The sequence below is a fragment of the Talpa europaea genome, assembly GCF_964194135.1.
Source record: "Talpa europaea genome assembly, chromosome: 6".
In the NCBI taxonomy this organism is placed as follows: Eukaryota; Metazoa; Chordata; class Mammalia; order Eulipotyphla; family Talpidae; genus Talpa; species Talpa europaea.
Window position 1 is genome coordinate 81,000,222 of NC_140072.1, and position 27,369 is coordinate 81,027,590.

General features: G+C 36.0%; 1 protein-coding gene across 1 annotated transcript in view; it reads left to right on the top strand.

Moving 5' to 3' along the window:
• The window catches only part of RNASEH2B (ribonuclease H2 subunit B), a gene marked incomplete at its 3' end in the record, with an annotated part of 54,446 nt that overhangs the window by 24,081 nt on the left and 2,996 nt on the right, over nt 1-27,369 (top strand). Inside the window, exons 4-9 of the mRNA XM_084235798.1 lie at nt 1,726-1,802; nt 4,703-4,817; nt 16,259-16,323; nt 18,593-18,698; nt 21,972-22,053; nt 23,401-23,443. Coding sequence (XP_084091924.1) covers nt 1,726-1,802; nt 4,703-4,817; nt 16,259-16,323; nt 18,593-18,698; nt 21,972-22,053; nt 23,401-23,443 — 488 coding nt within the window. The remainder of the gene's footprint in view (nt 1-1,725; nt 1,803-4,702; nt 4,818-16,258; nt 16,324-18,592; nt 18,699-21,971; nt 22,054-23,400; nt 23,444-27,369) is intronic.

Consider the following 27,369-nt stretch of genomic DNA (forward strand, 5'->3'; position numbering starts at 1 on the left):
TACTGGCACACCCTTAGCAAGAAGTTAGATGACTTTGTACCATGGAGTAGTACAACAGTGTGTTGACAGGCAGCTCTTTGCTGTTATCTTTGTTTGAGGATCTTAAGTTTTTATCATCTTACTTCCTTGAACATTGATATGATATATTCTATAGAGAAAACAAAGATTTTTTTTTTAATGTCTTGTCATATAAATTACTACTGCCACTCCCTCCAAACCTCCAACACATGTACCTATCCAACACTGAAGTTCTGTTTCTTTTAATGTTTCTTTAATTTGGGAACAATATTGACTCAGTAGGAAAAAGGATACCGTGTGTTTTCTGATCTGTTTTCTGGGATCAGGCTGGAGAGTCATAGGATAGTGGAGGCAGTCTGCATCCCCTCTACCCATTCTCTCATTGTTTCCAGAGAGTGCTTCTTATTTTTCCTTAAGCCCTGTGCTGTCTGTGACTGTGTAGGACGTCATTTAGTGCTAAGGCAGAAATGCTACTTTGCTTTCCTTCTAAGGCATCCCAGTTAAGGGGTTTATTACTGGTAATAGATATCACACACCTCTATGAAGGAGAAGATTTTATGTGGCTTTCAGATGACCAAATATAATAGTCTGTATTTGCCTGGTAGGTATAAAGTATATATTCTCTTTTATTCTTGCTGCTAATACTCATTTAGCAATATATGAGTTCCAATTTAAGTGAAATACATTTACAGTTGGGTTTAGCTAGATCAACACAGTAATATCCAAATGAAACTAGAAAATATTAGGAGGCAATGATCAAAGTTCTCTTAGTTTTTTGTTTTTTTTAACTTAATGAAATAGATTAATATATATATATAATTTAGGTCTGTTTAGATAGATTGCTGTGCTAGAGAATGAAAGTAAGTACATGTGTTTCCTGAAACCGTACTAATAAGTATTAAGATAGATGAATTGTTTATTGTTCCATTTGATTTAAAAAAAAAAAAAAACACCTCTGCTGGTTCTCTTCTGTGGAAGGGGCATCTGAAATGCTTAGAGGGACATGCAATAGAAGAAAGATACTTGGAAAGTAGGTAGTAGGCTAATTTGTTTGATTTGCCCTTTTTCCTTTAAGCCTGGAGATCACCGTTTACTTACTGTAGAGCTCCCAGTTTGCTTATGCTCAGTCTTGTTAGACTCCTGCCCTTTGCTTTTTTCTTCTAGAGAAGGGGATAGAATGGGGTCTGGTGTGGGTAACAACCATCTGAGCTTTGAGTCGTTGGCAATTAGGGATGTGAGCCCAGACCATAGAAAGGAGCTATGTACAAAGAGTAATGTTGCTTTCCCATGGCTTCTTCCTAAAAAACACAGGAAATTACATTTTACTGCAACTTTACTTATATAGGTTTCTTAGTATTTGCCTAGTTTACATTCTGGCTGTATTCCCTTCAACCACCACTTTTTATGAGGAGGGAGGTAAAGGAGGAGGACCTCTGTTAAAAAAGATTTGAAAAGTTAAAGGTCAATTTTAGTATCTTGGCTCCCTTCTATACTCATGGATTTGAAGACCTATGGTGTAAAATCTCATGGACTACTTTCTGCCTTTTGAGAGAATCACATAGAATCTTGGGCCCATAAAAGAAAAGCTTCTGGATTTGAAGCTTCACATAATTTTTCATCCTTTTTTTTTAATATTGGGAGTAAGATGAAATAACAAAATCGCCCTACAAAGACATTTAATTTACTTTGTTCTTATTTACTCTGTAGGGGGTCTTCTCCACTTTGCCACACCTATGGACCCTCTATTTCTGCTTCTCCACTACTTTATAAAGGCTGATAAAGAGGTGAGTTTCCCAGCTTGGGATATTGACAGTAAGGAAACAGATTAAGTTTTTTTTTTCTTTTATCGCCTCTGTCCTTTTAATGTTACTAATGTAGATACCCTATACTTCATATTTGATGTGGTTGGTGTAAAACGTGTGTATGTATGTGTGGTACAGATGAGAGCACTGACACACAGACCTGACAACCAGCACCCTAATCTTGGAGTTATTTAAAACTTTGCATGCTTTCTCCTGGCACAGCTTAGCTTCTTTTATTCTCCCCCTTTCCTACATTCTCTTGTCTTTTTCGTTGTTTAGCGAAATTCTATTCCTTGTTTGATCATATTTTCCTTTATCTGAAAACTGCATGGTAGCCAGTAGAATTAGGGCATACAAGCAATGAGGCTAGTAAACCATGTGTCTATAACAAGTAGAAATGGTTCTAGGCATGACCAGTGTTCAGAGCAGAAACTTGCTCCTGTTTGTGGTGTGTCCTAGGATAAATTAACAGAAAACCACCAGCCTTAATGACTTGGGAGGATTAATCCTCATCTGAACTTTGAAGTCTCTGGATGCTATGACTAAGAGATTCAGATGCAGAATGAAACAGAAATACTGCTAAGTTGATGGTTGCCTCTCGCAAACCATCTCACATTCTTTTCAAATGCTAGAAATATACTTTAAAATAACTCATGATACATGTAGTTATTTCCTTCCCTACATTTTAGATGTGACCTTTTCCTATTTCCCAGCACTCAACCGCTGCGCCACCAGGGGAGGCCCACCTTTTCCTGTTTTGTTACAAAAAATATTGGTATGCATATTTGAGATGTCCCTTCTTAATCATAAAATTTATTTTAACATCAGTAAAAATAACCCTTCTTCTTTAAATTTTTATTTGTTTAGTTATTTTTATTTTACTTATTTTTATTTTACTTATTTGTTTACTTATTTACTTATTTTTTACTTATTTATGCAAGGTATGGGGGTTGGGGGCTGAGAGGATTCACCAGAGACAGAGTGGGAGCAAAACAGGCAGATCTACTGAAGTATACTGCTGAGAGGAGCAACAAGCGAGAAAGAGAGTTCTGCTGCGCCATATGTGGTTTAGCTACCTGGCTAGGGATCGAACTCAGGCTGTAGTGGTGATAGCCCTGAGACTTAACCTCTAGGCCACCAGGGAGGTCCCCTAATAATCCTTCTTTTTAGCTATCTCAACTCTTAATTAACTTTATATTCAAAGCAAGTTGCTTGTTGCATGCCCTTTTTAAGTATATATGATTAACAAAAACAGGGTGAAACATCAGTTAATTATGAAATTATTATCTTTATTATTACTGTGTGGTAGTTCATCAAATATAAATAAAATATTGTCTTAAAGCATTAAATACTTAGAATATTGACTATTACTCTCTGAAGGAAAAGGTAAATTAAATTGAGGTATTTTTGCCTCTTATTAACCAAACGGAAGGTATGATAAGTTGTCACACATGCTCCTGAGCCAATAAATATATTTCACCCTTAAAAGAAAAGGTACATTGACAGAAAGATAACTGATCAGACACAATTTTTGTCTTGGAGTTACCACTAAAGCAGAAAGGTAAAGTTAGAAGAACAGGGGCCAAATCATACACCTTTAATGAAGACTGCCCTAATAATTTAGACAGACTTGCCTTTTTTTTTAAGACTTATTTTTATTTATTTATGCATATAAGAACTGGGTTGTAGGCCAGAGGTGAGAGAATGAGAGGATTCACCAGAGACAGAGTGGAGAGCAGAACAGGCAGATCTACTGAAATATACTGTTAAGGGAAGCAGCACCATATGTGGGTTAGCTTCCTGGCTGGGGATTGAACTCATGCCAGGTGATAGTTTGATAGCCCTGAGACTTTAATCCCTGCTCCACCAGAGAAGCCCAGATTTGCCTTTCCATGCTGCTATAATAGTAAAGTTAAGGGAAACTAAACTTATGTACAAAGAATGTTCTCAATTCTTGTCTACACTTAACGCCCATTGGCTATGAACTCTTATAAACTTGGCTGAGACTGATTTTTTTTAAAAAACAATTTATTACTATATTTTTTTGCATAGAAGAACTGGGTGCAGGCCATAGGTCCCTGGGGATAGAGGTGAGAGCATTCACCAGAGACAGAGTGAGGAGCAGAACAGGCAGATCTACTGAAATACACTGCTGAGGGGAGCAGCGGGCAAGACAAGGAGGGGTCTACTGGGCCATGTGGATTAGCTCCCTGGGTCGGGATCAAATTCAGGCTGTCATGGTGGTAGTGCTGAAACTTAACCCCTAGGCCACCAGGGAGGCCCACTGAGCCTGATTTAATGTCTGTGCAGCTTCATTGCACTTGTCCCTCTACTTGTTCCTCTCTTTGTTCTTTTATTATGATGTGCATTTGGGAGCATTGGAAGACAGCTCTTACAAAAGATTCACTTTTGGGGGAGAGATGGTTTGTGTGTCATAGCACTTCTTTCTTCAGCCTTAGACCAAAGATCAGGAGGAGGGGCATGTATACCCTCTTGGCTTGTTCCTGGCAGTGTTAGCATGTGATCAGAACTCCCACTCTGTAATCTCAACTGATTCTTCTTCAAATTGAATGGATTGAACCAGTCCTACATTTCTGCCATCTTTGCAACTTTTCTGTGCTTTTCCAGATTTATTCTTCCCTATTTCATCCAGGGACTCTAGCCCTGAGATGCACTGGTTAGAACCCTAATGTTTCACCATCTTCAAAAGAGAGCTGAGAGTCTGTTCTGGCACCTTTCCCAGGTTAGAGATTCTTAGATGGAATGAATGACTTTGAATTTAGTTTAAAGGTCCAGTCCGAGGTAATGTATCTTTTTCTCTTTTAATGTGAGTGTGTTTACTAGAATGTTTGTATTCTGACTGAACAAAAATCTTTTTTCAGGGAAAGTTTCAGCCCCTAGATCAAGTTGTGGTAGATGATACATTTCCCAATTGCATCTTATTGCTGAAACTTCGTGAACTTGAGAAGTTACTTCCACATGTGACAGAGGAAAAAGGTATGATATAGAACCTTGAAACCAGGGTTATGGATGCTAAAAAGACTGGGCATTTGTCTGAGAATGTAGCTGCTTTTCTTTTTTCCCCAAGTCCTGAACATGTACCAACTGTATAGGCTGCACTGCACCAGCATTCTTGGGAGGAGAAAGTAGCTTCTTGATGGCCCACTGCATGTAATACTTACTCTAATCAGTCATAGGGGAAGCTGTCATTCATAGTTGCTTCCACATGTTGATACTGGTCCTCTGTTGCACTGAAGTGTTCAGTGTTGAATTCCAGCCAGTGAAATATGATGGCCTGTCTCCTATAGTCCTGGGATCGTGAAGCTTAAACTTAAGTCTCAGTTCTTTGAACTAGTCTGTGACTTTAGGTAAGCCACTTAACCTAAATGACTCAGATCTCTAACCCCGATCTCTTATTCATAATATTACATGAGACCTGTATCTATTGATTAAAAAAGGATTTATTGAGCACCTACTAAGTAACATAGGTTGAGCACTAGTGCTAAGCTCTGGGAATAATTATAAATATGATGTTATTCTTTCCCTCACTTTACTTCAAGTCTGATGGAGGCAATGAAAAGTAGCCTATAACAATAGAAAGTAATGAAAATGAATTTTGGGTTTTCTGGGGAGGCACATGACTGATTTATAACCTGACTTGTGTTGGTGGGTAGATGGGTATTGTGTTGCTTTCCTAGGAGGAACAGCCTAACTGGAGTCCTGGCATGTGGTCAGAGTAGCACCATACATATATAGATGTATGGAAGTTTTTCATGTGCAGGAAGTTCCAAGGAGTTGAGTATAACAAGAGTATAGAATGCTAGGGATGAATTTAGGTTCATAAGGACTGATGATGTGGGAATGCTACGCAAAGGTTCAAATGGAGAAGGGCGTTATATATGTCTGATCTTTACCTGATGGTAGTGGAATGTCAATGAAGTTACAAGCATGGCAATGCTAGAATTGGGGAATATAATGGAGAAGCTAAGGCTAAGTCCTCAGAGGCCACTGTAATGGTCTAGGCAGGAGATGATGGTAGCTCAAGATAGAACTAGAAGGAAGTAGCAGTGTGAAAATAGAACCAACCTCATTTAGTGATTGGATGGTGGTCAGGGAGAATGAAGAATCAAAGATAACTTTGGATTTATGCCTTGACCAACAGGATGTGTGGTATTGGCATGCTGCAGTCAAGGAACTTGGGTGGAAAGAGCAGCCTGGGGTAACCAAGAGATAAATTTTAAATAACTATTTATTTGTATTTTGAGAGGAGGAAGTGAGGCAGTGTATGTGAATATGTTTTGACAGGTTAAAAGTGCTATATAAATTTAACATCATTGTCTCAAAAAATCATCCAAGTAGTTTTAGGGTTAATATGGAAACATAGTATGAGAACCAAAACAACAGGCTGATATGTTGTGGTTATTTGGGGTCACAGATGGTTTGGCCAACTATTACAGTTCTTCTGGGACCAAGAAAGTGGTTATTCCAAGAAGTGTAAGCTTACGGTGGGAAAGGAGAGAACCTCCCTGATTGCATTTCACACTTGAGGGGTCTACTAAATTCACACTTGGCCAGACTTTGAGCTCCATTTTGGAGTTAAGGGATGTGTGGTGCCAAAGTTTTATCAAAGCTGTTCCATTTAAATACATTCCCTGATGCTGAGCTTGGCAGGAAACAGCAATCTTTTTGTTGTTGACAAATGAAGTAGCTCATAAGCATTTCTGAAAGCTAAAAAATGAGGAATAATTATAAGTCACTTTAATTTTGCCAAGTTAATATATGTTGAAAATGCAGTTAAGTTCATTGTCCAAAATTCTTACATTAGCTGTAAGGACAGTTAACTTAAACCAAAAACTATTAATACACTGGCATTTGTTAGCTTACAGCCTGTGTTTCAAAGCAAGAGGTATTCTCTCTCTCTCTCATTTCTTCCTTCTTGCGGACCAGACCCCTGGCCATTTATTGAAACATTATCTGAACTCTTCTAATCTCCGTCACTTCTTAGCATTACCTGACTTTTTAGACGTTCTCCTGTAATAGAAGTGCACTACACTTATCTTGTTTGACCAGATCTAAATAACCAGACTTCAAAGTACTGTGCTTTTCCCTTTGGCTCTTCATGGGAAAAGATGTCTATCTCAGTATACTGTCCTTGTATACACAGCTGACATCAGGAAATATAGTTCACATATTTGTGTTCTGGGTCAGGGGATAAAGCTAGTAACATGGAATTGCTTATGTATATTTTGATGAAAAGGCCTCTTTGAGGATGAGGTATGAGAGATGTTATTTTTCTTTTTTGATTTTATTTTTAAGCCTTCCATTACTTTAAATTTGCAAACTATAGTTTATTAGGGAAAGAATTTGATTATGAAGGAACTGCTAAGTCTCCCAGAGAATTGCATACATCTTTTGCCATGTGAAATTTAATCTGAATTACTTTGTGTTTTGTGTTACTACATTAAATTTAAATAGAAAAAAGGAAAAAATTGAGGGCTAGATTTTCTAGAAAATTAGTATATATAAATGTTGATAATACGCTTTTGAGAAGGAAAGTGTGTGGGTCAGGTGAAGCAGCTTTTTTTTTTTTTTAATAAATTTTATTTTTATATTCCCCATACAATTGCAACCCCCTTATTTTGACCCCAATCCCTCCCCTCCCGGCCCCCCACCCCCCATAGAGTTCATAGTTTTTTGTTGATTTTGATTTTCACTTTCTTATAGTTATTCATTTTCCTGGTCCCTTATTTAAGTTTTCTAGATTCCGAAGCAGCTTTTTTTATGTAAATGTCTTACTCTCCTTTTTAGAGAAATTATTATATCCGTGCAGGTTGGGGTAAAATTTTATTTCATTGTGGTTTGATTTGCATTTCCCTAATAAGTAGTCTTTTTGAGAATCTTTTCATGTTTCTGTTGGTCATTTGTGTCTGTTTGTAAATGTGTCTATTTGCCCATTTTTTAAATGGAAATATAATTGATCTATAACATCAGTTTCAGGTATATAACATAGTGAGTCAATGTATGACTATATTGTGAAATGAGCACAATTTTTTTGATATCTGGTATTATCCTCTGTTAATAATTTCCCTTTGAGTGGCAAAGAGAGAGCGAGCTTTGATAGCTGAATGAAAAATACTGTTCTCATCTTGAAGAGTGAGCTTACTGTTTTAATGCAATACATTACCCTATTTTAGTGATTGCTTTGGTCTAGTTAGTCTAGTTAACATCCATCACCACATATAGTTACAAATTATTTTTTCATGTGATAAGAACCTTTAGATCTACTCTCTTAGCAACTTTCAAATGTGCAGTACAGTATTTTTAACTATAGTCACCATGTCATACATTATATCCAGGACTTTTGTACTGGAAGTTTGTACCTTTTGACCATCTTCACAACCATTTCACCCCCTCTCTACTAGCAACTACCAATCTGTCCTATCTTTGAAGTTGTTTAGATTAAACACGTAAGTGAAATTGTGCAGTATTTTGGTCTTTTCTGCCTGACTTTTCTTAGTACAATGTCCTTCAGGTCCATATAGGTTGTCAGAAATGACAGGAAATTTTCTTTTCTTTTTTTTTTTTTTAATGGCTGAATATTGATTTAGTTGTCTTTGCTTTTAGTTCAGTGATTTTTTTTCATTTTTAAGCTACAGAATTTTTTGAAGTTGTATATTTTTTTTAATTTTGAAGTTATAGAAAAACTCAGAGGGAAGCTTACAGGTATCTTTTGTACCCAACCCAAATAATCAAATATTAATATTTTGATATATTCACTTCATATTTCTTTTGGGGAAAGAATTTCTTTAAGAATAATCAGATAATATAACCTTAGGATCTCATGGCCTGCAAGGAAAGTTAAAAATGTATTTGATTATAGTTTTTAACAAGTCATTCAGACTTCATTATCCTTCATCTGTAAGATGAATAGTTTAAAGGGTTGAATATATGCCCCATATTCCTGCTATCCATTATAATTAGTACTCTGCAACATTGTTCTAAATCAAAAAGCTTTCATTCTCTTAGTTTTATTGTATTGAGCTTTCTGATGACCAACATATGGACATTATTAAGTATTGCATTTAATAGTGTCTAATATCTATCAAAGAGATTCTTTAAGAATTAAGTAAAATAATGTAATTTAATCAATGCCTGCAGAATGCTGTATGCATAGTAAATGCTCAGTAAATGTTAGTACTATTAAGACTTCTTAATTAGAAATTTTTAATTATTTGCTGATGTTTAAGTACTGGGCACACAGTGAGGTGACCAAGAGACGTTTGTTTGATAGTTTATTGATTAATATATATTCAAGTGATTTAAGGAAAATGAGAATCAGATAACATTACAAATATTTACCATAGATTGAGAAAATATGTACTACCTTTGGGCTTACAGTTTTATAGACATTATTATGTCCTTGTAACAACTTCCTTTCCTTGTTCAAAGTCTACATTTTTACAAATGAGGATACAAGTTGCTCAGCATTTGCATAACTTGACCACCACTGAACAACTTGAAGTGGTAGAAGCAGGGTTTGAACCCACTTCTGTCTGACAGCAACTCTCTCCCTTCTTATTCTTATAATTGTATAATGCTTTGAAAATACTCAGAGTTGTTGGGTGTTATGAAAATAGAAACATTTTTTTTGATGTCTGGTATTATCCTCTGTTAATAATTTCCCTTTGAGTGGCAAAAAGAGAGAGAGCTTTGATAGCTGAATGAAAATACTGTTCTCATCCCGAAGAGTGAGCTTACTGTTTTAATGCAATACATTACCCTGTTTTAGTGATTGCTTTGGGTCCTGGCTGTTAATTTGAATTTGGATTATTGTCTATTTTTAAGTTAGTGTTTGGTTCATTCTTGGTATTTCATTGTACAGATTATAATATAAGAAAGAAGAATACTGTAGAGTGGCTAGGTAATATCCTTGACAGTAGGCAAAGATAAAATAGAAAGCTGATGTTTTTTAACTTCTATCATCTCCACAAGCACTGTGTGGCTAGAGTAAAATCTGAAATCCTCAAATTCCCCAACCAGCTATTTGATATTAAACTCCAGATGCTGTCTCCAGAAGTCTGTGGCATTAAAGATCTGGTTAAGCCTGCTAGGTTTATGAGAACCTTCCCACCATTGCCTTCTCCCTGCCGAATTAACCCAGCCATGGTTGTTTGTATCTGAATGATGATTGGCAGTGACCTTAGTTAGCACTGCCTGTTTTATTAAGAAGGAAATGATGTGTCTTTGTTTGCTAACTCTGGGGCTCAGCATGTTTCTTGCCAAAGGAGCTCACATTCAGTGGAGAGATGATAGGGGAAAGGACTAATAAAGGGTTATGAACTTCATCTTGAGTGTAACACTGTGTTTCATATTGCAAGCAAAGCTGCACTGTGCTGTCTGATGTGATTAACTGGAAGAGCCAGGAAAACTTACCTGATTAAAATACCCCAAGTATGTTGCCAAGTTTCTATCCCCAGGAGGCAGGAAAAAAAGGAGACCGTATGAGTTTCTCAGTTATGGAAAACATTGAGAAAGTAGATGTGAAAATGTGCTCCAGGCAGTTTGTTCAACAATACATCGGGGAAATTCAAGTTTGTGAACCGATTACCCAATTGCTGAACATGTTATTTAATTGTAGACTCACTTTTATTCCATCTTTATTTTGTAAACCCAGTCTTTCCAGATGTTTGAGACCAGTTTTATAGGCACCATACACAGGGAAAAGAAACTTTTTCAGTATATGCACATATTATCTAATCACTAACTCCACAAATATTAAATTTAGTATGCAAATGAACATGCCATCATGTTTTTCATAATTGTGGATAATCTGTGGTCTTTATGAATATTATAAACTTCCTTGATTATCAAAATTTATAAATTTCAAAAGTAAGTAGTGGTTTTTACATTGACCTTTGTGTGGCGTTCTGGGATACTCAAGCTGGGTATTTTTTAGTCATCATCTTGTCCAGGTAATGTTTAATTAAAAATAAATTGATAATTAAAAAAATTCCTTGAAAAAACTTAAGTCCTAACTGACTTCACTGGTAATTCTGCCATAATTTAAGGAAGAAATAATACTCAATGAAATAATAAATCTGACTCAAACTTTTTCAAAAATTAAATGAGAAAGGACTGTTTCCCAATTAATTTTCTAAAACCAGAATTTTCACAATAGCAAAATAAAAAATATATGTTACAAAAAGGAAACTAGTCCAATATCCCATTTGAACACAGACTGCAAAATCATTAGTAAAATATTAGCAAACCAAATACATGAAAAAGATAATTTATTATAACAAGTGGGGTTTATTGAAAGAATGAAAAGTTGAACATTAGAAAACCAATCAGTATAAAAAAAGAACTATCTGATTATCTCAATAGATGAAGAAAAAGCATTTGACAAAATTGAATCATAAAATAAATTCTCCACAAATTAGAGGTAGAAAGGAATTTCCTCAGTCTGATACAGGAACCTGCCTCCCTTATTCAAGGGGGATACATTCCCCAAAGGATGCCTGAAACCATATATAATACTGAACACTATATATACCATGTTTTTTCCTATTCATACCTATGTTAAAGTTTAATTTATAAATTAGGCACTATGACAGATTGACATTAAGTAATAATGAAATGATTATGATATACTATAATAAAAATTATATAAAAATGAATATGGTTGCTATCTTTCGCTCAAAATATCTTATTGTATATGATATTTTTGAACTGTAGTTGACCACAGGTAACTAAACAGCAGAAAGTGAAACTGTGGATATGGGGAAATTTCTGCAAAGGGCATCTATGACAAACCTAAGCTAATATCATGAGTTATCTTAACGGGCTGAACACACTTTTCTATCCACCATAATAATAGAAGTCCTAGAAAGTTCCATAAGATGAGAAAAAGAGATAAAAAGGCATACATTTTGAAGAGTAAATAGTGACACTAAATTTATAAATAATGTGGCCATATATATAAAGAAGACAGAAAAATCTACAAAAATATTCATTAGAACTAAGGTCTTAGTATACAAGGTCAATGTGCAAAAATCAGTTGTATTTCAACAACAAATGCTGGCAAGGATGTGGAGAAAAAGGAACCCTGTACATTGCTGGTGGGAATGCACACTGGTCCAACCACTATGGAAAACTGTGTAGAGGACCCTGGGATTACTAAAAATTGGTCTACCATATGAATAATTCAAAAGGTAACCTTCACTCGTATGTACATTGCAGCACTTTTTACAATGGCTAAGATATGGGAACAACCTAAGTGTCCAAAAATAGATTACTGGATCAAGAAGATGTGGTGTATGTATATACAATGAAATACTGCTCAGCAATCCAAAAGATAAACTCATGCCATTCACAGCAACATGGATGGAGCTGGAAGGGATTATGCTCAGTGAAATAAGTTAGAAGGAAAAAGGAAAATATTGGATGATTTCACTTATAGGAGGTATATAGGGAAACCAAGGAGGCAGTGAAGAAAAAAAAAAAAAGAGACAAATTTGGTAGGCAGACTATATCAGAGATATATAATAGGAGAAGTGGAGGGAAAGGGATTGAAATAGGGGAGGGAAAAGCACAAGAGACTATAGTGATGGTTCATGGGTGACTTGGTGGTGGGAATTTTATGGGGACTACACCTGAGAGGAAAAATCAAACATTATACAAAAATGAATAATGATGTTATATATATTTTAATTAAATATATTTACTAATAAAAAATCAGCTGTATTTATGTATACTGGTAGTGAAGCAATGGACAGTGGAATTAAAACACACTCTGGATAATGTAAAAAAATGATAGAGTTCTACTGATAAATGTAACACAATTTGTACAAAACCAGTATACTGAACATTAGAAAACATTGCTGGGAGAAATTAAAGGAGAATTAAGTAAAGAGGTGTATGATGTTCATTAATTGAAAGACATAATATTATTACAGTGTCCTTTCTTTCCTATATTGATCTGTAGATTTTATGTAATGCCTATCAGGTTTTCTTAATTTTGATAGAAATTGATAAGCTAATTCTAGAATTTATGACTATGCAAATGACCTTTAATACACAAAATAATTTTTTTTAAATATTTATTTTATTTATTTATACAAGCACTGGGTATAGTCAGAAGCGCTGGAGGGTGAATGCCATAAAAATCAATTAAAGTTCACCCTCACCTCGTAGTCATACCAAAAAATTCTCTCAAAATGGATCATATTTAAATACAAAAAATGAAAACATTGAACTTCTAAAAGAAAACTTTGTGACCTTTCAGGATAGGCCACAAAAAGAACTAGCCATAAAAAATTATAAGTTACATTTCATCAAAATTAGTATCTTTGGTTTTTAAGAGACATTAAGAAAAAAAAGAAAATAAGCCATAGATGGAAGAAAATGTTGAGGCGACATACATCTCATAAAAGATATATCCCAAATACAAAGAATTTGTTTAATACAATAATAAGATGATATACAACAAAAATTTGAACACACACTTCATGAGAGAAGATTTTGAATAGCCCTAGGTACATGAAAGGATGTTCAATATTATTAGTCACTGGGAAAATATAAATTAAAATCACAAAAGTGTATCATTAATATCCACCAGACTGGGTAAAATTTTAAAAAAACAGACAATAAGTGGAACAACTAGAATTCACTCTCCTGACTGGTGAAAGCATAAAATGCTATATAATCACTTTACAATTTCTTACAACTCAGTAATTAGATCTCTAGGTACTTACCCAACATATGAAAAAATATGTCCATGCAGAGACTGTGTAAGACTATTCAGAGAAGTCTTTGTTTTTGTAACAACATTTTAAAAATAGTCAAAGCCTGAAAACAACCTCTATGCTCTCCAGTAGGTTAGTGGGTAAATAGGGAAATCCGTATATGGAATACTACTTTGTAATACAAAGAAAAGAACTATTGCTATCGGAAACAAAAATGGACAAATCTCAGAGAAATTACATTGAGCAAAATCTTGCTTGAATAAAGGCAGGAGTAAGTAACAGTTGTGTGATTCAAGCCTGGACAACAAAAAGGATGGTTTTGGGAGAAAGGTATATAGTTTGATTTCAACCCATAGGGCTCAGCACAGGGCTTCAGGCTTTCTGCTTGGTTTGTTCAGCCTTGTTGATCCAGGTTGACATCTCCCTGGGAGAAAGGTTCAGCTGGTCTTGAAACAGAGGAAGCAGAGCCAGAAAATAGTAGAAAAAGTCATCAGAGACATAAAAAAATGGAAGAAAGAGGCTTTATAGAACCATGGAGGAGAGGTTTTTCCATGAAGGGCAGGGTCAGAAATACTGAGGGTGAAGACCTCATTGATCCTGGGTAATAGATACTTCGGAGTCATAGCTTTGAAGTCAGTTTAAGAATCCTATTGCTCCTGCTTACTAGCTAACTTTGGACAGTTATTTTCCAGCCTTTTAAAATGGGTATAAATAATGGTTTTCACCAAAGATTCATTCTGAACATTCAGTGAGAAAAGCTGTATAAAGCACTTAGCACAGGCCTACCTAAATATACTTTAGTTTCTGATACTGTTATCATTAGCAAGTTGTCATTTCATAATTTTAACTAATATTAAGTATGTGCTGTGTGCCAGGTAGTGTGCTTTTGGATTTGTATGGATCATTTCATTTAATAGGCGACTTCCCAGGGTGACATTGTGCGGCAGGCATGTAGGAGTACAGGCAGTCCAGCTCAGAGCCTGTGTTCTTAGCTTTTTCCAAAAGAGCATTTTCAGGAGGGAAAAAACTTGCCTGCAGTGTGCTTAGGGAGTGGGAAAGATGAAGGAAACTGACAGATTGCAGAACATTATTCTAGGAAATTTTAAGGTAGAGCAAGGGAGAAGAAAGAAGTGGAGTCAAGGTTGATTTCTGAGGAGAGACCTGAGGCAATGAGCTTCTTTGGAGATTAATTGTTTTAGGCAATGAATAGAATGTCTAAAATCCATTCAGTAGCATGCATTATTTGAGTGACTGCTGTATATGCTTAGATTTCCCCTTAATGTAAATGGGTTAGGACATTGTCTCTAGGAAAGTCGACTCCACTGCAGGCTGTGTGCTCAGATGATCTTGGCCCCAGATAGTAGGTGTTGTCCATGGAGTTCTTAAACTTCTGTTAGAGTGCCCTTAGCATCTGTCCCTCCTTTTTATTATTGCAGTGACAGGTCTTTTGAGAAGATGGGAGCAAAGGTCAAGCCCCCTGCATTTTATTACCCACCATGTTGACAACCACAGGCTGAAATGTTGAGGAAATGGACAGGAGCTAAGGCCAGGAAGTTGCCAGACCCTCTCCCATATAAACCATTTAGTGCAACTAAAGCTGTTTAACACTGCAGAAATCACTAGGTAAACAGTTTTTACCACCACAGGTATGGAGGAGAAAAAGAGAAAATATTATTCTGTATAATCTTGGACAGTCCCCACAGAGTTACATTTGGCAAGTTTGCATCTACTCATAGGATTTCCATTGATCACAAAGATAACTCCTGCCTGGGAGCAGGAGGCAGAGAGTTGCCTTGCTGATTGTATGGAAATTTAGAAACCAGTGAATAAAATGTTACCTAAGAAACAATGGTTTAATAATGGTGTGTATAAAGTTAGATGGATTGTGAGGAGAAGTATAATTTATAAGATGTGAAACTTTTATCCCCATAAAGGGCAAGATTGAGTTTACCATAAATATAAATTCCCCTGAAATAGGTGTGATTATATTGTTAATGCATTAAAATACTCCACTAATTCTACCAGGACAGTACTAAGTAGTTAACAAAATTTTTCCCCCTGAATTTTTGCAATGAACTTAAAAAGTATTAAAAATAAGGGCAAGTGTGAAGTGTGGCTCTATAAAGCATGTATTTATGTACATATTTGAGTATCGGGCTGCTGTGTATTTCTTACTGTGGGCTGTGGAAAAAAAAAACAAGTACCTTTGAAAGCCACTTATCTAAAGCTGTTGTGCACTTTCACATGATTAAGAAACTCACCAGATCAAATCTATTGATGACAAAGTTTTTATAAGTTTCACCTAAATTTAGTTTCGGTTTTCCTTCTTGGCATTTCCATTTTATTTCAGAAATCTTTCATTGACAACATTGTGGTGAGATTAAAAGTATTCAGAGAACTGAAGGTTGTTTGGTGTTTACTGAGTTTTTTAAGTTACCTTTTCTATAGATTTGCTTGTATAATTTGATGTGTGTGTGTGTGTGTGTGTGTGTGTGTTTTTAATTCTCAATGATTAGAAGAAGTTTGAGATACTCAAATTCTGTTTGGATTTTTTTAAATGTCTCAAATATACTCTCAGGAGCTTTTCAAGAATATAAATTATTGTGAAATATTTTTAAATTTTAACTTGTGTATGATTTTACATATTGCTTAATCCAATGCTGTCTTTTTTTTTCTTTTTTTAATTCAATGTAGAAATAGGCAACAAGAAATATTACAAGTACAGCAAAGAGAAGACATTAAAATGGCTGGGAAAAAAGGTATAGTGCCTCTCCGGTACTTGTTGGCATAAAAAGTGTAATTTCCTTTTAAATAATTGGAGAAGATGGTAAATCTGAATCCAAATCCCATCTTGTATATAACACTAAAGAGGAAAATTTTCAAGCTATCCAAGTGTGAGTCGAAGTCTTTTGCTTTTTATCCTCCCTAACTTGTGATCTCTTGATTTACCTCGATGTTTTCCTGTCACCTGCAACCCATTTCTGTGTGACCCAATAAATAAAAAAAAGTTCTTGACATTTGTTGGTATAGATTTGAGTCTTCCAAGTCAGACAGTACAGGCCTGATGTGCATTTGCTCTTGTAAATCCGACAGTTATCTTAGAGGTTGATGTTACCCATACCAAACCAGGCAGGGCACTAAGACAGTGGGATTCACACCTAGAGGAAGTGTGTCCCACTCTCGGTATCTCCATGCTGCAGTGGGATCATCTTTCAGGCAAACCTTGTGTCTTCCAGATCCAAAATACCAGACTTATATAAGATCTGGAAAAGTAATTTTCAAATCAATTTATAGGTCATTACCTATATTTCTCTTGGAATGGGAAATGTTAGGGTAGGAAAAGATATATTAAGATAGAGTACAGAATAAGGACAAGTGTGAAGTGTGGCTCTATAAAGCATGTATTTATGTATATATTTGAGTATCGGGCTGCTGTGTATTTCTTACTGTGGGCTGTGGGAAAAAAAGAAATACCTTTGAAAGCCACTTATCTAAAGCTGTTGTGCACTTTCACACCATTAAGAAACTCACCAGATCACATCTGTTGATGACAAAGTTTTTATAAGTTCTATAGATACCGGTACTGATTCTTCATATGCTCTATCTTGTAGGTGAAAACATACTAGTTTGTAGGGGTCCTTGGGTTCACTCTGGGAAAGGTTTCACCAGAGCTCCTGTTTCAGTGACATGCAGCGAGTTTTCCAGGCGAGTTGCTCCACGAGACAGAGACATTAGTTATATTTAAAGGGCAGGTTTATTAGGGAAGGGATAAAATAGTTAGACACTTGCATAGACACAAGTGGGCAGGAAGAGCTGCCCTAGAAGGGACAGGTTTGCTAAGAGAAGCCTGCATGTTTGCAGGCGGGTGGCAGAAAGCTGCTACCCTGTGGAGGGAGAGAGTTGGTGAAAAGAGGCACCTTCATAGTCACACGTGGACAGTGGGATTGCTGCCCTGAGCCAGTGCAGAGACTGCTCTGATGTAGTCTTCTTCTCTTTGGGAGGGGCTCACGCCTTGTGAGCCCTCAGTTGGTTGCTAATTTTGGATAACTATGTAGAATTTGAAAGGGGTTAGAGATTCTACAATGGGCTCAATCTCCTTGTCTTTAACTTTGGGGTCTGTTGGGCTCAATCTCCATATCTTTAGACCATGCCTCGGGATACTAGTGTTGTCTGGGCTTCGGGATACTAGTTTCTGCATCTGGTTATAATAATCTCTTCTGCCCCCACCTCCTTATGTGAGCCAGGTTTCTGGTCTTGTGGTGCACCTTTTTAAAAGTTTTTTTCTCCTATTCTTGTCCTCCATCAATGTTACTGGGCACACTGGACTTGGAAACATGGAAATGAACCCTGTAGAATTAGGCTCCTGCTATAAAAAGTAGTGAAAAGGTTTTAAAACTGCGCTCACATTTCATTTTTCATTGATCTTTGTACTAGAATTCTATATAGATGTGTAGATATATGTATATACAGTATAAATGTTCATTATAAATGCTGAACAGAATCTTGGCATTTACTTTGTATTTTAAGCAAATGATAATGACATAAATAGCAAGTTTGCATTTATTGTTACTATTCTTAAATTCTTAGAAAGTAGGAAATTTATATTAATCTGTTTAGAAAATTATTACATATATATGTTGTACTTGGTTCTGTTCTAAGGACTTTACTCATTTAATCCTCACAGCAATCCTAAGATAGGTACTATTTTTACTCCCATTTCACAGATATAGCACAAAAAAACTGAGTAACTAGCCCATGATTGCAGAGCAAACCCAAGCAGCCTGACTCCAGAGTTAGAGCTCTCACTTGCTACAATATGTTCTCTCAGACTGGAGGCCTGAGGACATCCATGTGTTGAGATGTCCAGAGTGGTGGTCTTTTCTCAACTGTCCTCTCTGATCTTCTGATATCTGGTAAAGATATTTCTAGGCCCTCAAATACTTCTCTTAAATGGATTGGCAACCATCTGGAAAGTTATAGAATTTTAAAAGTTGTTATAGTTGAAAATGCCTTTTGGTTATTTTGTAGGTTAATCAGACTGTGGCAGCATTAAAAAACAATAATGTGAATGTCAGTGCCCATGTACAGTCAACTGCGTTTTTCTCTAGTTGCCAAACTTCAGATGACAAGGAAGGTAAGTAAATTGTTTCATCAGAAAGGACTTTTTTGTCTGGAGTAAGTTGCTTGTGTATAAATGCCTGTCTCGTGATCTTAAAATCTTAGTGTCTCAGAACTTTGTTTTTTGGCTAGTGTTCTTGTAGAGCTTGTGGCAGGTATGCATTTCATTTTAAAACTAAGTAATATTTCTACCATAGTTCACTTATGTCACTAACTGATACTTAAATCATTTGGCCAGCAAATATTTCTTTTACTCTAATAGTAATAGCAACTCTAACAATCCTGGCTATCATTTATTGAGGATGTATTGCATGCCAAGCCTTTTACTAAGTTGCCAGTGTACATACATCTCATCTGACCCTCCTTGTAAGTCTCATTTTACAGTAAGAGTCTGTGTCCAGGCTCACCACAGGTAAAACTAAGCTCCTGATGGAGCTTGCCTCACTAAGTCCACACTCTTAACCATTTTGCTGTGCTCTTCATGTGGCACATTGTCTCCAATGGACTGCATCTGTTTGCATCAAAAAACATGTCCTATTGTGTCTCAATGTTTTGTTTTTAGATGAGAATTGACTCACTTGGCATTTTTCCTTTTACATTATTAATGTACCTTTTGTTTTTGCCACTGTAGTATCCTCTTATTTTTATGTGTGTAGCTAAATAACAGTTTTTTTTAAAAGTTATATAATGCAATCAACATTCTCAAGTGATAGGACAGAAATTATTCTGGCTTTAAGCTCCAAAGCAGTGTTCCTAGTTCTAAATATTCAACTCTGAAATATCTGGCGTTAGTCATTAAGAAAAATAAAAACTAGAAACAGTAACCTCTTTGTGACTGATCCAACCTTTCGTATGCAGAAATCTGCCTTGTAATACTTTTTACATAATATTGCTTACCTTTATCATTTTGGGAGTAATGGAAAGTGCCTTTTCCATACAGATTTACCAACTGTCAGTGTCTTTGACTGGCTTTAACAAAAGAGAAGGGGTTTAATTAAATGGATGTGTGGATGGATGGATGGATGGATGGATGGATGCATGGATGAATGGATGGATGGATGGATGCATGGATGGATGGATGGATGGATGGATGCATGGATGGATTGATGGAAAGATAAAATCATAGTTTTTGTTTTAAGGAGGAGGCATTTCAGGGGTTATTTAGACAGATCTCATTTAAAAAATGAAAAACTAATGTCTCAGAGAGGTAGATAACTTGTCCAAGGTCACCCTTTCTAGCTCTAAGTCCAGTGCTTTTACCACCACTCAGTATAAGGGCCTGGGTATGTATGGTTATAGTGCCATAAAGTAAACTTTATACTTTTTAGACTATTTCCCTTTTTCAGATCTTTAGCTTAGTATGCTACCAGAAGCAGCAAATGATATGTTGGCTTTCTTAAAATAGTTTTGTCTGCTCATGACTCAATGGATAATTACTAACCCAGAACCATAAGCACATTTAAGAAGGACCCAGTGATAACTTTCAACTCTACACTGGCCTTGGAAATCTCTTACTGAGGCCTCTTTGCGATCAGGAGGTTCCTGTAGCAGTACTTTCTAACTAATATTGAGGCACATTGTTACCTTAGCTTCAGGGCAGAAGAGAAAGAGGAAAGAAAGAAAAGCAGATGACTAGCCAAGCAACAAGCCTGGAATATTACTTTTGGTACTTTATATCCCGTGTGATTATTCCATCTTATGATTTAAGTTTACTTATCCCTGAAATACTGAATTAAGGAACAGGGCTTGAAAACAGATTTTATTATTTTATGTAACTGTATTAAGTTGATATCAGAGCTTCATTTTAATACTGAGGATCCAGATATTTAAACTTAATGATTATCCATTCTGAGGATTTTGGTTTTAATATTTTTAAAAGCATTTTATTTTGGGGAGGGGAGAGTGTGTGTGTATATAATGTTTAGGCCTCTTGTGAAACGAACTTAATAGATATCTAGTTTTTCCTCTTAAATGAACATATTTATTAGTTGAATTTATTCTCTATTGAAACAGACCTAGGAAAGATTAGCCTTTTAAAAAGATATGAATATTTCATTTGTTATAGCTGATTTCTGAACTTTATTTGTATTCGAGGATCTCAACTAAGAAAACAACCCTGAATTTTTGTTTTAACTATCATTTAGTGGATATTACTATATTATGCTTGTATTATCATCATATCTTTGATATTGATACCAGAATTGTCAGGCCTAGTCTCCCAGTCAGGAACAGATCCCAGGCTGCAGGTGCAGCGCTGAGTCCCAGCCACTAGACCACCACAGGTTGGTGTCTCACGAAGCCACAGCAGGAACTTTGCAGACTCTCAAGCAAGCAAGTGAGAAGAGGCTGGTTTGTTTAGAGAAAGAAAAAGTTTATTGAAGAGAAAAAGAACAGAAATAAAGTGGGACTCCTAGGCCCTGAAACCAGGCCAGGGAGGGGCAAGGAAGCCAAAGTGCAGTTGTGTCTCAGGGAATATATACCTTCTTTCCCTCATTATTCTAAAGCTCCACCAGTCTCTCTGTGATTGGTTAATTCTCGGTTGTCTCACTTAATTTGCTACTGAGCAGGGGATCTTTACATTCCTTATCTAACAGGTTTGTCTTTCCCCATTTGTTGCATCTTCCTCCTTGTTTGATAGATTTATCTTTATGACCCAGTCTCCCAAATGAGCGCCCCTGCATTTTAGGGAAGAGAAAGTCAAACATCAGCTGTTGAAGAAAAACAGGCTGGTGCCCACCGGTCTCAGTGCTGACCCCTTCTCATCTCCCCTTTGCATAAATATCCGTGCACTCTGTCAAAGGGCAGGACAGTGGTCTTTCAGATATGAGTCTGCTGCCTTCCTAATTTGTCAACAAATTAAACCACTCTCCTTTTCCCAAATTCCACCTCCCTTTATTAGCTGAGGGAAACTGAGGCCTGCGTTTGGTAACAATGTTGACCTTAGTCTTGGAATGTTTATTATTCCCAGCGGAATTAGTTACATTCCTCTTGTTGCCCTTATCTCTGAAGCCTTCCTTGATTCTCCCGAGGTCCCCACCTGCACTGTCCTTGAGGCTGCCTAATTCTCCCTAACTTGCTCTCGGATTCAATATCATCCTATGTCATATCTTATCCATAATATCACTCCACTACTCTGACAGACAGGTACTAGCACCCCCACTTTACAGATGATGAAACTGAAGTTAAGGCTAAATAAAAATCAGAATTTGAAAACTGGATGATCTAATTATAAAACTACCATGATTATTGCTATTTTTTTTTCCTTCATGCTACATTCTGTTTCTTTCAGAGGATTATATTCGTTATGCCCATGGCCTGATATCTGATTACATCCCTAAAGAATTAAGTGATGATTTATCTAAATATTTAAAGTAAGTATTGCATGTCTCTTGTCATATTTAGTAAATAATTTTGTTCTTCTTGTTTTCCCTAGCACTTTATTTTTTTTATGGCTTATATCTGTTTCTGATAAGAGATTATTAGCAATTATGTTATAGACTGTATGGTCTGTGGAAAATTTTTAATGGACATTGATTGGAATAAATTGATTTGGTGGATACTGATAGTGGGAACTTGTGAGTATTAGATTGGAATGATAGGTTGGTGTGATTTCAGGTGGTAAAACTGTTACAATTTTGACCCCGGTTAGATCTTATTAATTAAAGTCTTTGTGAGCATTTATAGAAATGACAGCAGAAAGAGTAAATGGCATGTAAAATATTTTTGCAAATTACATGGAAAGGTTTAATATCATTTTCACTGTTATGAGATGTTCAGTAATAACCTTTATTATGACCAGTATTTAGAGCTAAAGAAGTTTGAAACACAATCTGTCTTTGAGAGAGGGGTTTGAGAATGACTTGATTTGTGTTCCTTTCTTCATGAAGATCTTTAATATAATATAAACAGTTGGCTTTAGGATGAAAAAAATCTATTTTTCGGATCTTAGCAACTGTTCACATTTTTTCTGTGTGATAATTTAATAGATTTTTCTGGTCCTTATAAATTCTTTTTCTCCTCCAATCCATAAAGATAAAATGACTTTTAAATAGATTTACTTGCTATTTTTAGCAAATTACATAGGTCCCACTTAAAAAAATTAGTAGAAGGTTGTATCTATAGTAAAGTGTATTGAAAGCTAGCTTTAAACTAATAATCATATCCTTCAGTTTAATATCTTCATGTACTTCTTGTCTTACTAGAGAACATATGTCTTCGTATTCCATTATTTTTTGGATGTTTTTCTTTCCACTGAAATTTTTATATTTTGATTAAAGATTTGGAGAGAAAGATATGTCCATTAAATTTCTCTTTAATAGAAGAAAAGATAAAGTTTGTGTGACTTTTTGCCTGTAGTTCAAATAGTTTTCACTTGTAAAATATACATGCTAGATTTCATCATTTATGAAGAAAAAAAGACTCCAATGACAAAATGCAATTTTATAAGAACTAAATAAAAGCAATTCCATTTCAACAAATGGGTTCTAATTTTATTTCTTAGTTCAGACAATTCCATATAAGGAATTAAGTAGCCCAATGAAGAGGTTTTCATTTAGAGAAATTTCATTCTTCATACTGAGGTGATTGTACAGTGAGATGTGTGTGAAGGTGACACTATTGGATGAAAGCGGGACTCACTAAGTTTTAAGTTGGCCCAGTCTTTTTGTGTGCTCGTCTATGAAAAATCATGATTATGATTCTTATCTTTCACTTCCTAGACTTCCAGAAACTCCACCTCCATTGTCAGCCCCTCCATCAAAGGTAAAAAGATGTGACTAAGATATGTTTGGGGACTTAGAAAAATAGTATACTTTTACCATCTAACTATAGTTTCTTCTGGTATATTCTAAAGCATACTATTCCACCTGTACAGAGGGATGTTTTGTGGAATATCAATTATAATAATAGGCTCTCCGCCAATGTATTTTAGTTTTGTAGCTCTTCCCTTAATGTAAATACAGTGTTAGGAAAACCAAGTAAGAGTTAGTTTTATCTTTATACCTATGTAAAATTATTATGTATATATAAAACTAATATTAAGTCATCTAGATGTAATTAACTCTATTAATCACCAGGAACACTCTGTATAACTAAAATTCATTTTGCCAAATCGAATTTTTACTGACACGAATGAGCACAGAGCATGTTTTTTTTTGTGACACAAAGAATCTTTAGGGCAAGGATGACCACTCTTTTTTTTTATGTGCTTGAAATGAGCAATGCAATTTGCGTGTGATCTTTATCTCTGTTAGTGGAAAACCTTTCCCCTTCCAGATATTCCCATATTGCCACCCTTTGCTCTTTGATATCAGGACTGCAATCTGTGTTTATTCCCAGATGTGGAGAGTAGAGAAACTAGTCATAAAACACTCCTGATGGAAAGCGTAGCATCCCTCAGTCCAGGCCTGACTTTCAGACGAGTGAGACCTGAGGAAAGTAAAGTGAACAATAGCACTAGCTTGTCAGTGAGGTCATTCTCCAATCAACAAAATAATGAATGCCTTGAGAATGGACACTGGACACTTCACGGATGTTAAACAACTTTCCTTTTTCCCTGCCTTCAAGGTGGCCAACATACTCAGAATTCTTTTGTATCATATCCTGTTTGGAGGTAGTGGTGGCTTCAAAAACATACGTGACTTTGTCGGGAAAAGGACTGAAAATTTAAAGTGCATCAGTGTTAGTTGTGGGCCATGTTCAGCAGATTTTCAAAGGAGTGTTATCTTTTCTTCTCTGGAGAAGAAGCACTTAGCAGAAGTCAAGTCAGTTGCTATGCGATCTAAGAAGCTACTGTAGGTCAGACCCATGTGAAGTTAACCTCTGACAGTAGCTCTAGGTGACAGAGACACAGTTGTCTTGTAACTAAAAAGATACACATATTGACTTATTTATTTTTCTCTTTCTCTAGAAAAAGTAAGCTTATTTCTTTCTCCCAAATATCTGTTTTCCTTAGTAACTTAGAGTTCATGAATGGACCCAAACTTGTTCTTGAAGATTTTAACCTTTGATACTTTCTGGAGTAAGGTGTTTCATAATTTTATTTTTTCTGACTCAGTTTTCTATTTTCTCATTTTAATTTGTGATTTCTTTATTTATGGCTTAGATCAAGGGTGAGCAAACTTCTTTAAAGGCCAGATGATAAATATTTTAGGCTTCATGAAGCAGATGGTCTCTGTCACAGCTGCTTAGCCCTGCAATTACAGCAGAGACAGTCACAGATATTCATAAATGAATCAGCACGGCCGTGTTCCAGTAACACGTCACTTATAAAGACAGGCAGCCGGCTGCCTTTGGCCCGTGGGGTGCAGTTTGCCAAACCCTGATTTAGATCTCAACATCTTCTTTCTTCTAAATCTCAGCTTCATCTTCTGAATTAGTTGCTTTTTGAGGTCATCGCCTACTTTATCATGTCTTCCTGGGGCTCCAGTGTACCTCTTGCAATCTGGACTAGATGAGGTACTATAGTTTTAAACAAGTGAAGGATAATGTTTTCTGCTAGCTCTCCTGTCTGTCCAGGATTTGATTGATTTTTACAGTAATATAGTTGATTGTTTCCAGTAAATAGGTTCTAGCAGCTATTACATATCTTTGTGTCTGTATTGTAATCGATAGCCTGTTGTCATCCTTAATGTGTTCTGCATTATTTTTCTCTTATTATTATGTTTGTCTATGTTGAAGCTTAGCTTCCAACCTTTACTCCCTTCAGTCTTTTAAATTTATCACTGTGAACTGCCAGAGCTGAATGTAATCAGTGGATTTGGAGGTGCTCCTGAGTTCCTTCTTTTAAGTCATTTATAAGAGCAGTCCTAGCACTTATTCCTTTGGCCTTCTGCTCTTCTCATTTCACTTCACACCAATACCTATTTAGTCATATGCTTTGTTACTGTCTTTCTGATCCACATTATTTCTTAAACACTTTTTTCAAGTCTGTGCTGATTTGGTCATTTAAATAACAAAAATTGTTTAACAATTATGTTTTTCCCAACATACTCAACAACATGCTAGGAATAACATAAATTCTAGGTATGTGCAGAAGCTACCACAAGCATTTTTGTTGTTGTTTGGTCATCACATATAACTGGTATCTTGAGAATGAGCCATTAAAACATGTGAACAAGTTAGTCATCTTATTAAATGTTTTACCTTTATTAGGAAGCAACTTTCAGATTAAACTCCCACCATAAATACTTTTTAATTGACTTATCAGTGAAAAGTAAACATATACAATTGTTTATAATCACATCTGTATCAGGGATATTTTGCCACCCAGAAGGAACACAAAAAGCATCCTTATAACTTCTAAGCTTTTTGTGATTTGAAATTATAGCCTTCATCATTATTACCTGTGAGTTCTACTCTCCTGCTTAAAGGTAATTTTCTATTAAAAATACACATTACCTACATAACTTTTGCAGAAACATATATGTTTAAATATATTTAAAGGGCAGGTTTATTAGGGAAAGGGACAGAAAAGTAAAGTACAGAAACAGATCTTAAGAAAGTTTCATCTATACATTTCATTTGTATGGTAGGTCATTTATACAAGATAAATTAGTCTTTTTCTTTTTAAAATTAACTTACTAGAAGTTAATGCATTGCCATGAGAAGTCTTTCCCACATTGTGTGATATATTCCAGGATGCCCTGGCATGTCATTTTATCCCTTCGTGTTATATGTGCTATGACATCTTTTAGCATCAATTCTACCAGTTCTTTGTTTGGCAAAAACTGGGGTATGAAGAATGTAACTGGTAATAAATATGCATTCCTTCCAACCAATTCATGTTGGGTCTTGTTAACCTGGTATCTCCACAAAGAACTTGAATTTTTTTAAACTATGTTCATCTGATCACCATGTAGCTAATTCTCTATGTTAACCATCAAGGCTTATCTGCTCTGTGCCTTCTACATGTATCACTATTCCTTCTAAGTTATGAACATTAAAGCTACAGTCTAGTTCTTGACAAGATTCTCGCATTCATTGGTACAATGTGCTTGTGTGAAAGGTGAAAATATGAAATAAAGACTGACTTTGTTGCACAGGACCTAATTAAAGAGCACTTGGTATAAAAATTGAGATTTGTCTCCAAGTCTTCTGCTAGGTGACCTGAAGCTATTCATTTAATCTCTATGTGCTTCCTTCTCCTTGTCACTGCTTACTTTACCAGGTTGTTCTGTGTGGATAAAATTAGATAATTGGGGGCCTCCCTGGTGGAGCAGCGGTTGAGCGCTGGGCTGTGAAGCTGCCTGCAGCCTCTGCAGCACTGATTTGATCCCCAGCCACCGGCAAGAGTCCCACGTGGCGCGCAGACCTCTCCTGCTGCGCTCGCTGCTCCCCTCAGCAGTGTATTTCATCAGTCTGCCTGTTCTGCTCCCCGCTCTGGCTCTGGTGAATTCTCTCACCCTCCCGCGCTTCTGACTGTACCCAGTGCTTATATAAATAAATAAATAAATCTTAAAAAAAATTTTAGATAATTGGGTTGCAAAGAGATAAGAACATGAAACTATACAAAGGTGATAGAATGATGTCATTCCTATAGTCCTACATGGGCATTAGATCAGTCCAGGAGGTGAATGAAGTGGTGAATCTGACTGGCCTCCTGGTACCCCCCTGGAGAGAATGCTTGGCTTGACTTGTTTGCCTGCTTCACCTCCTTAGACTGTCCTTGAAGTCAGTAGTCACCGAGA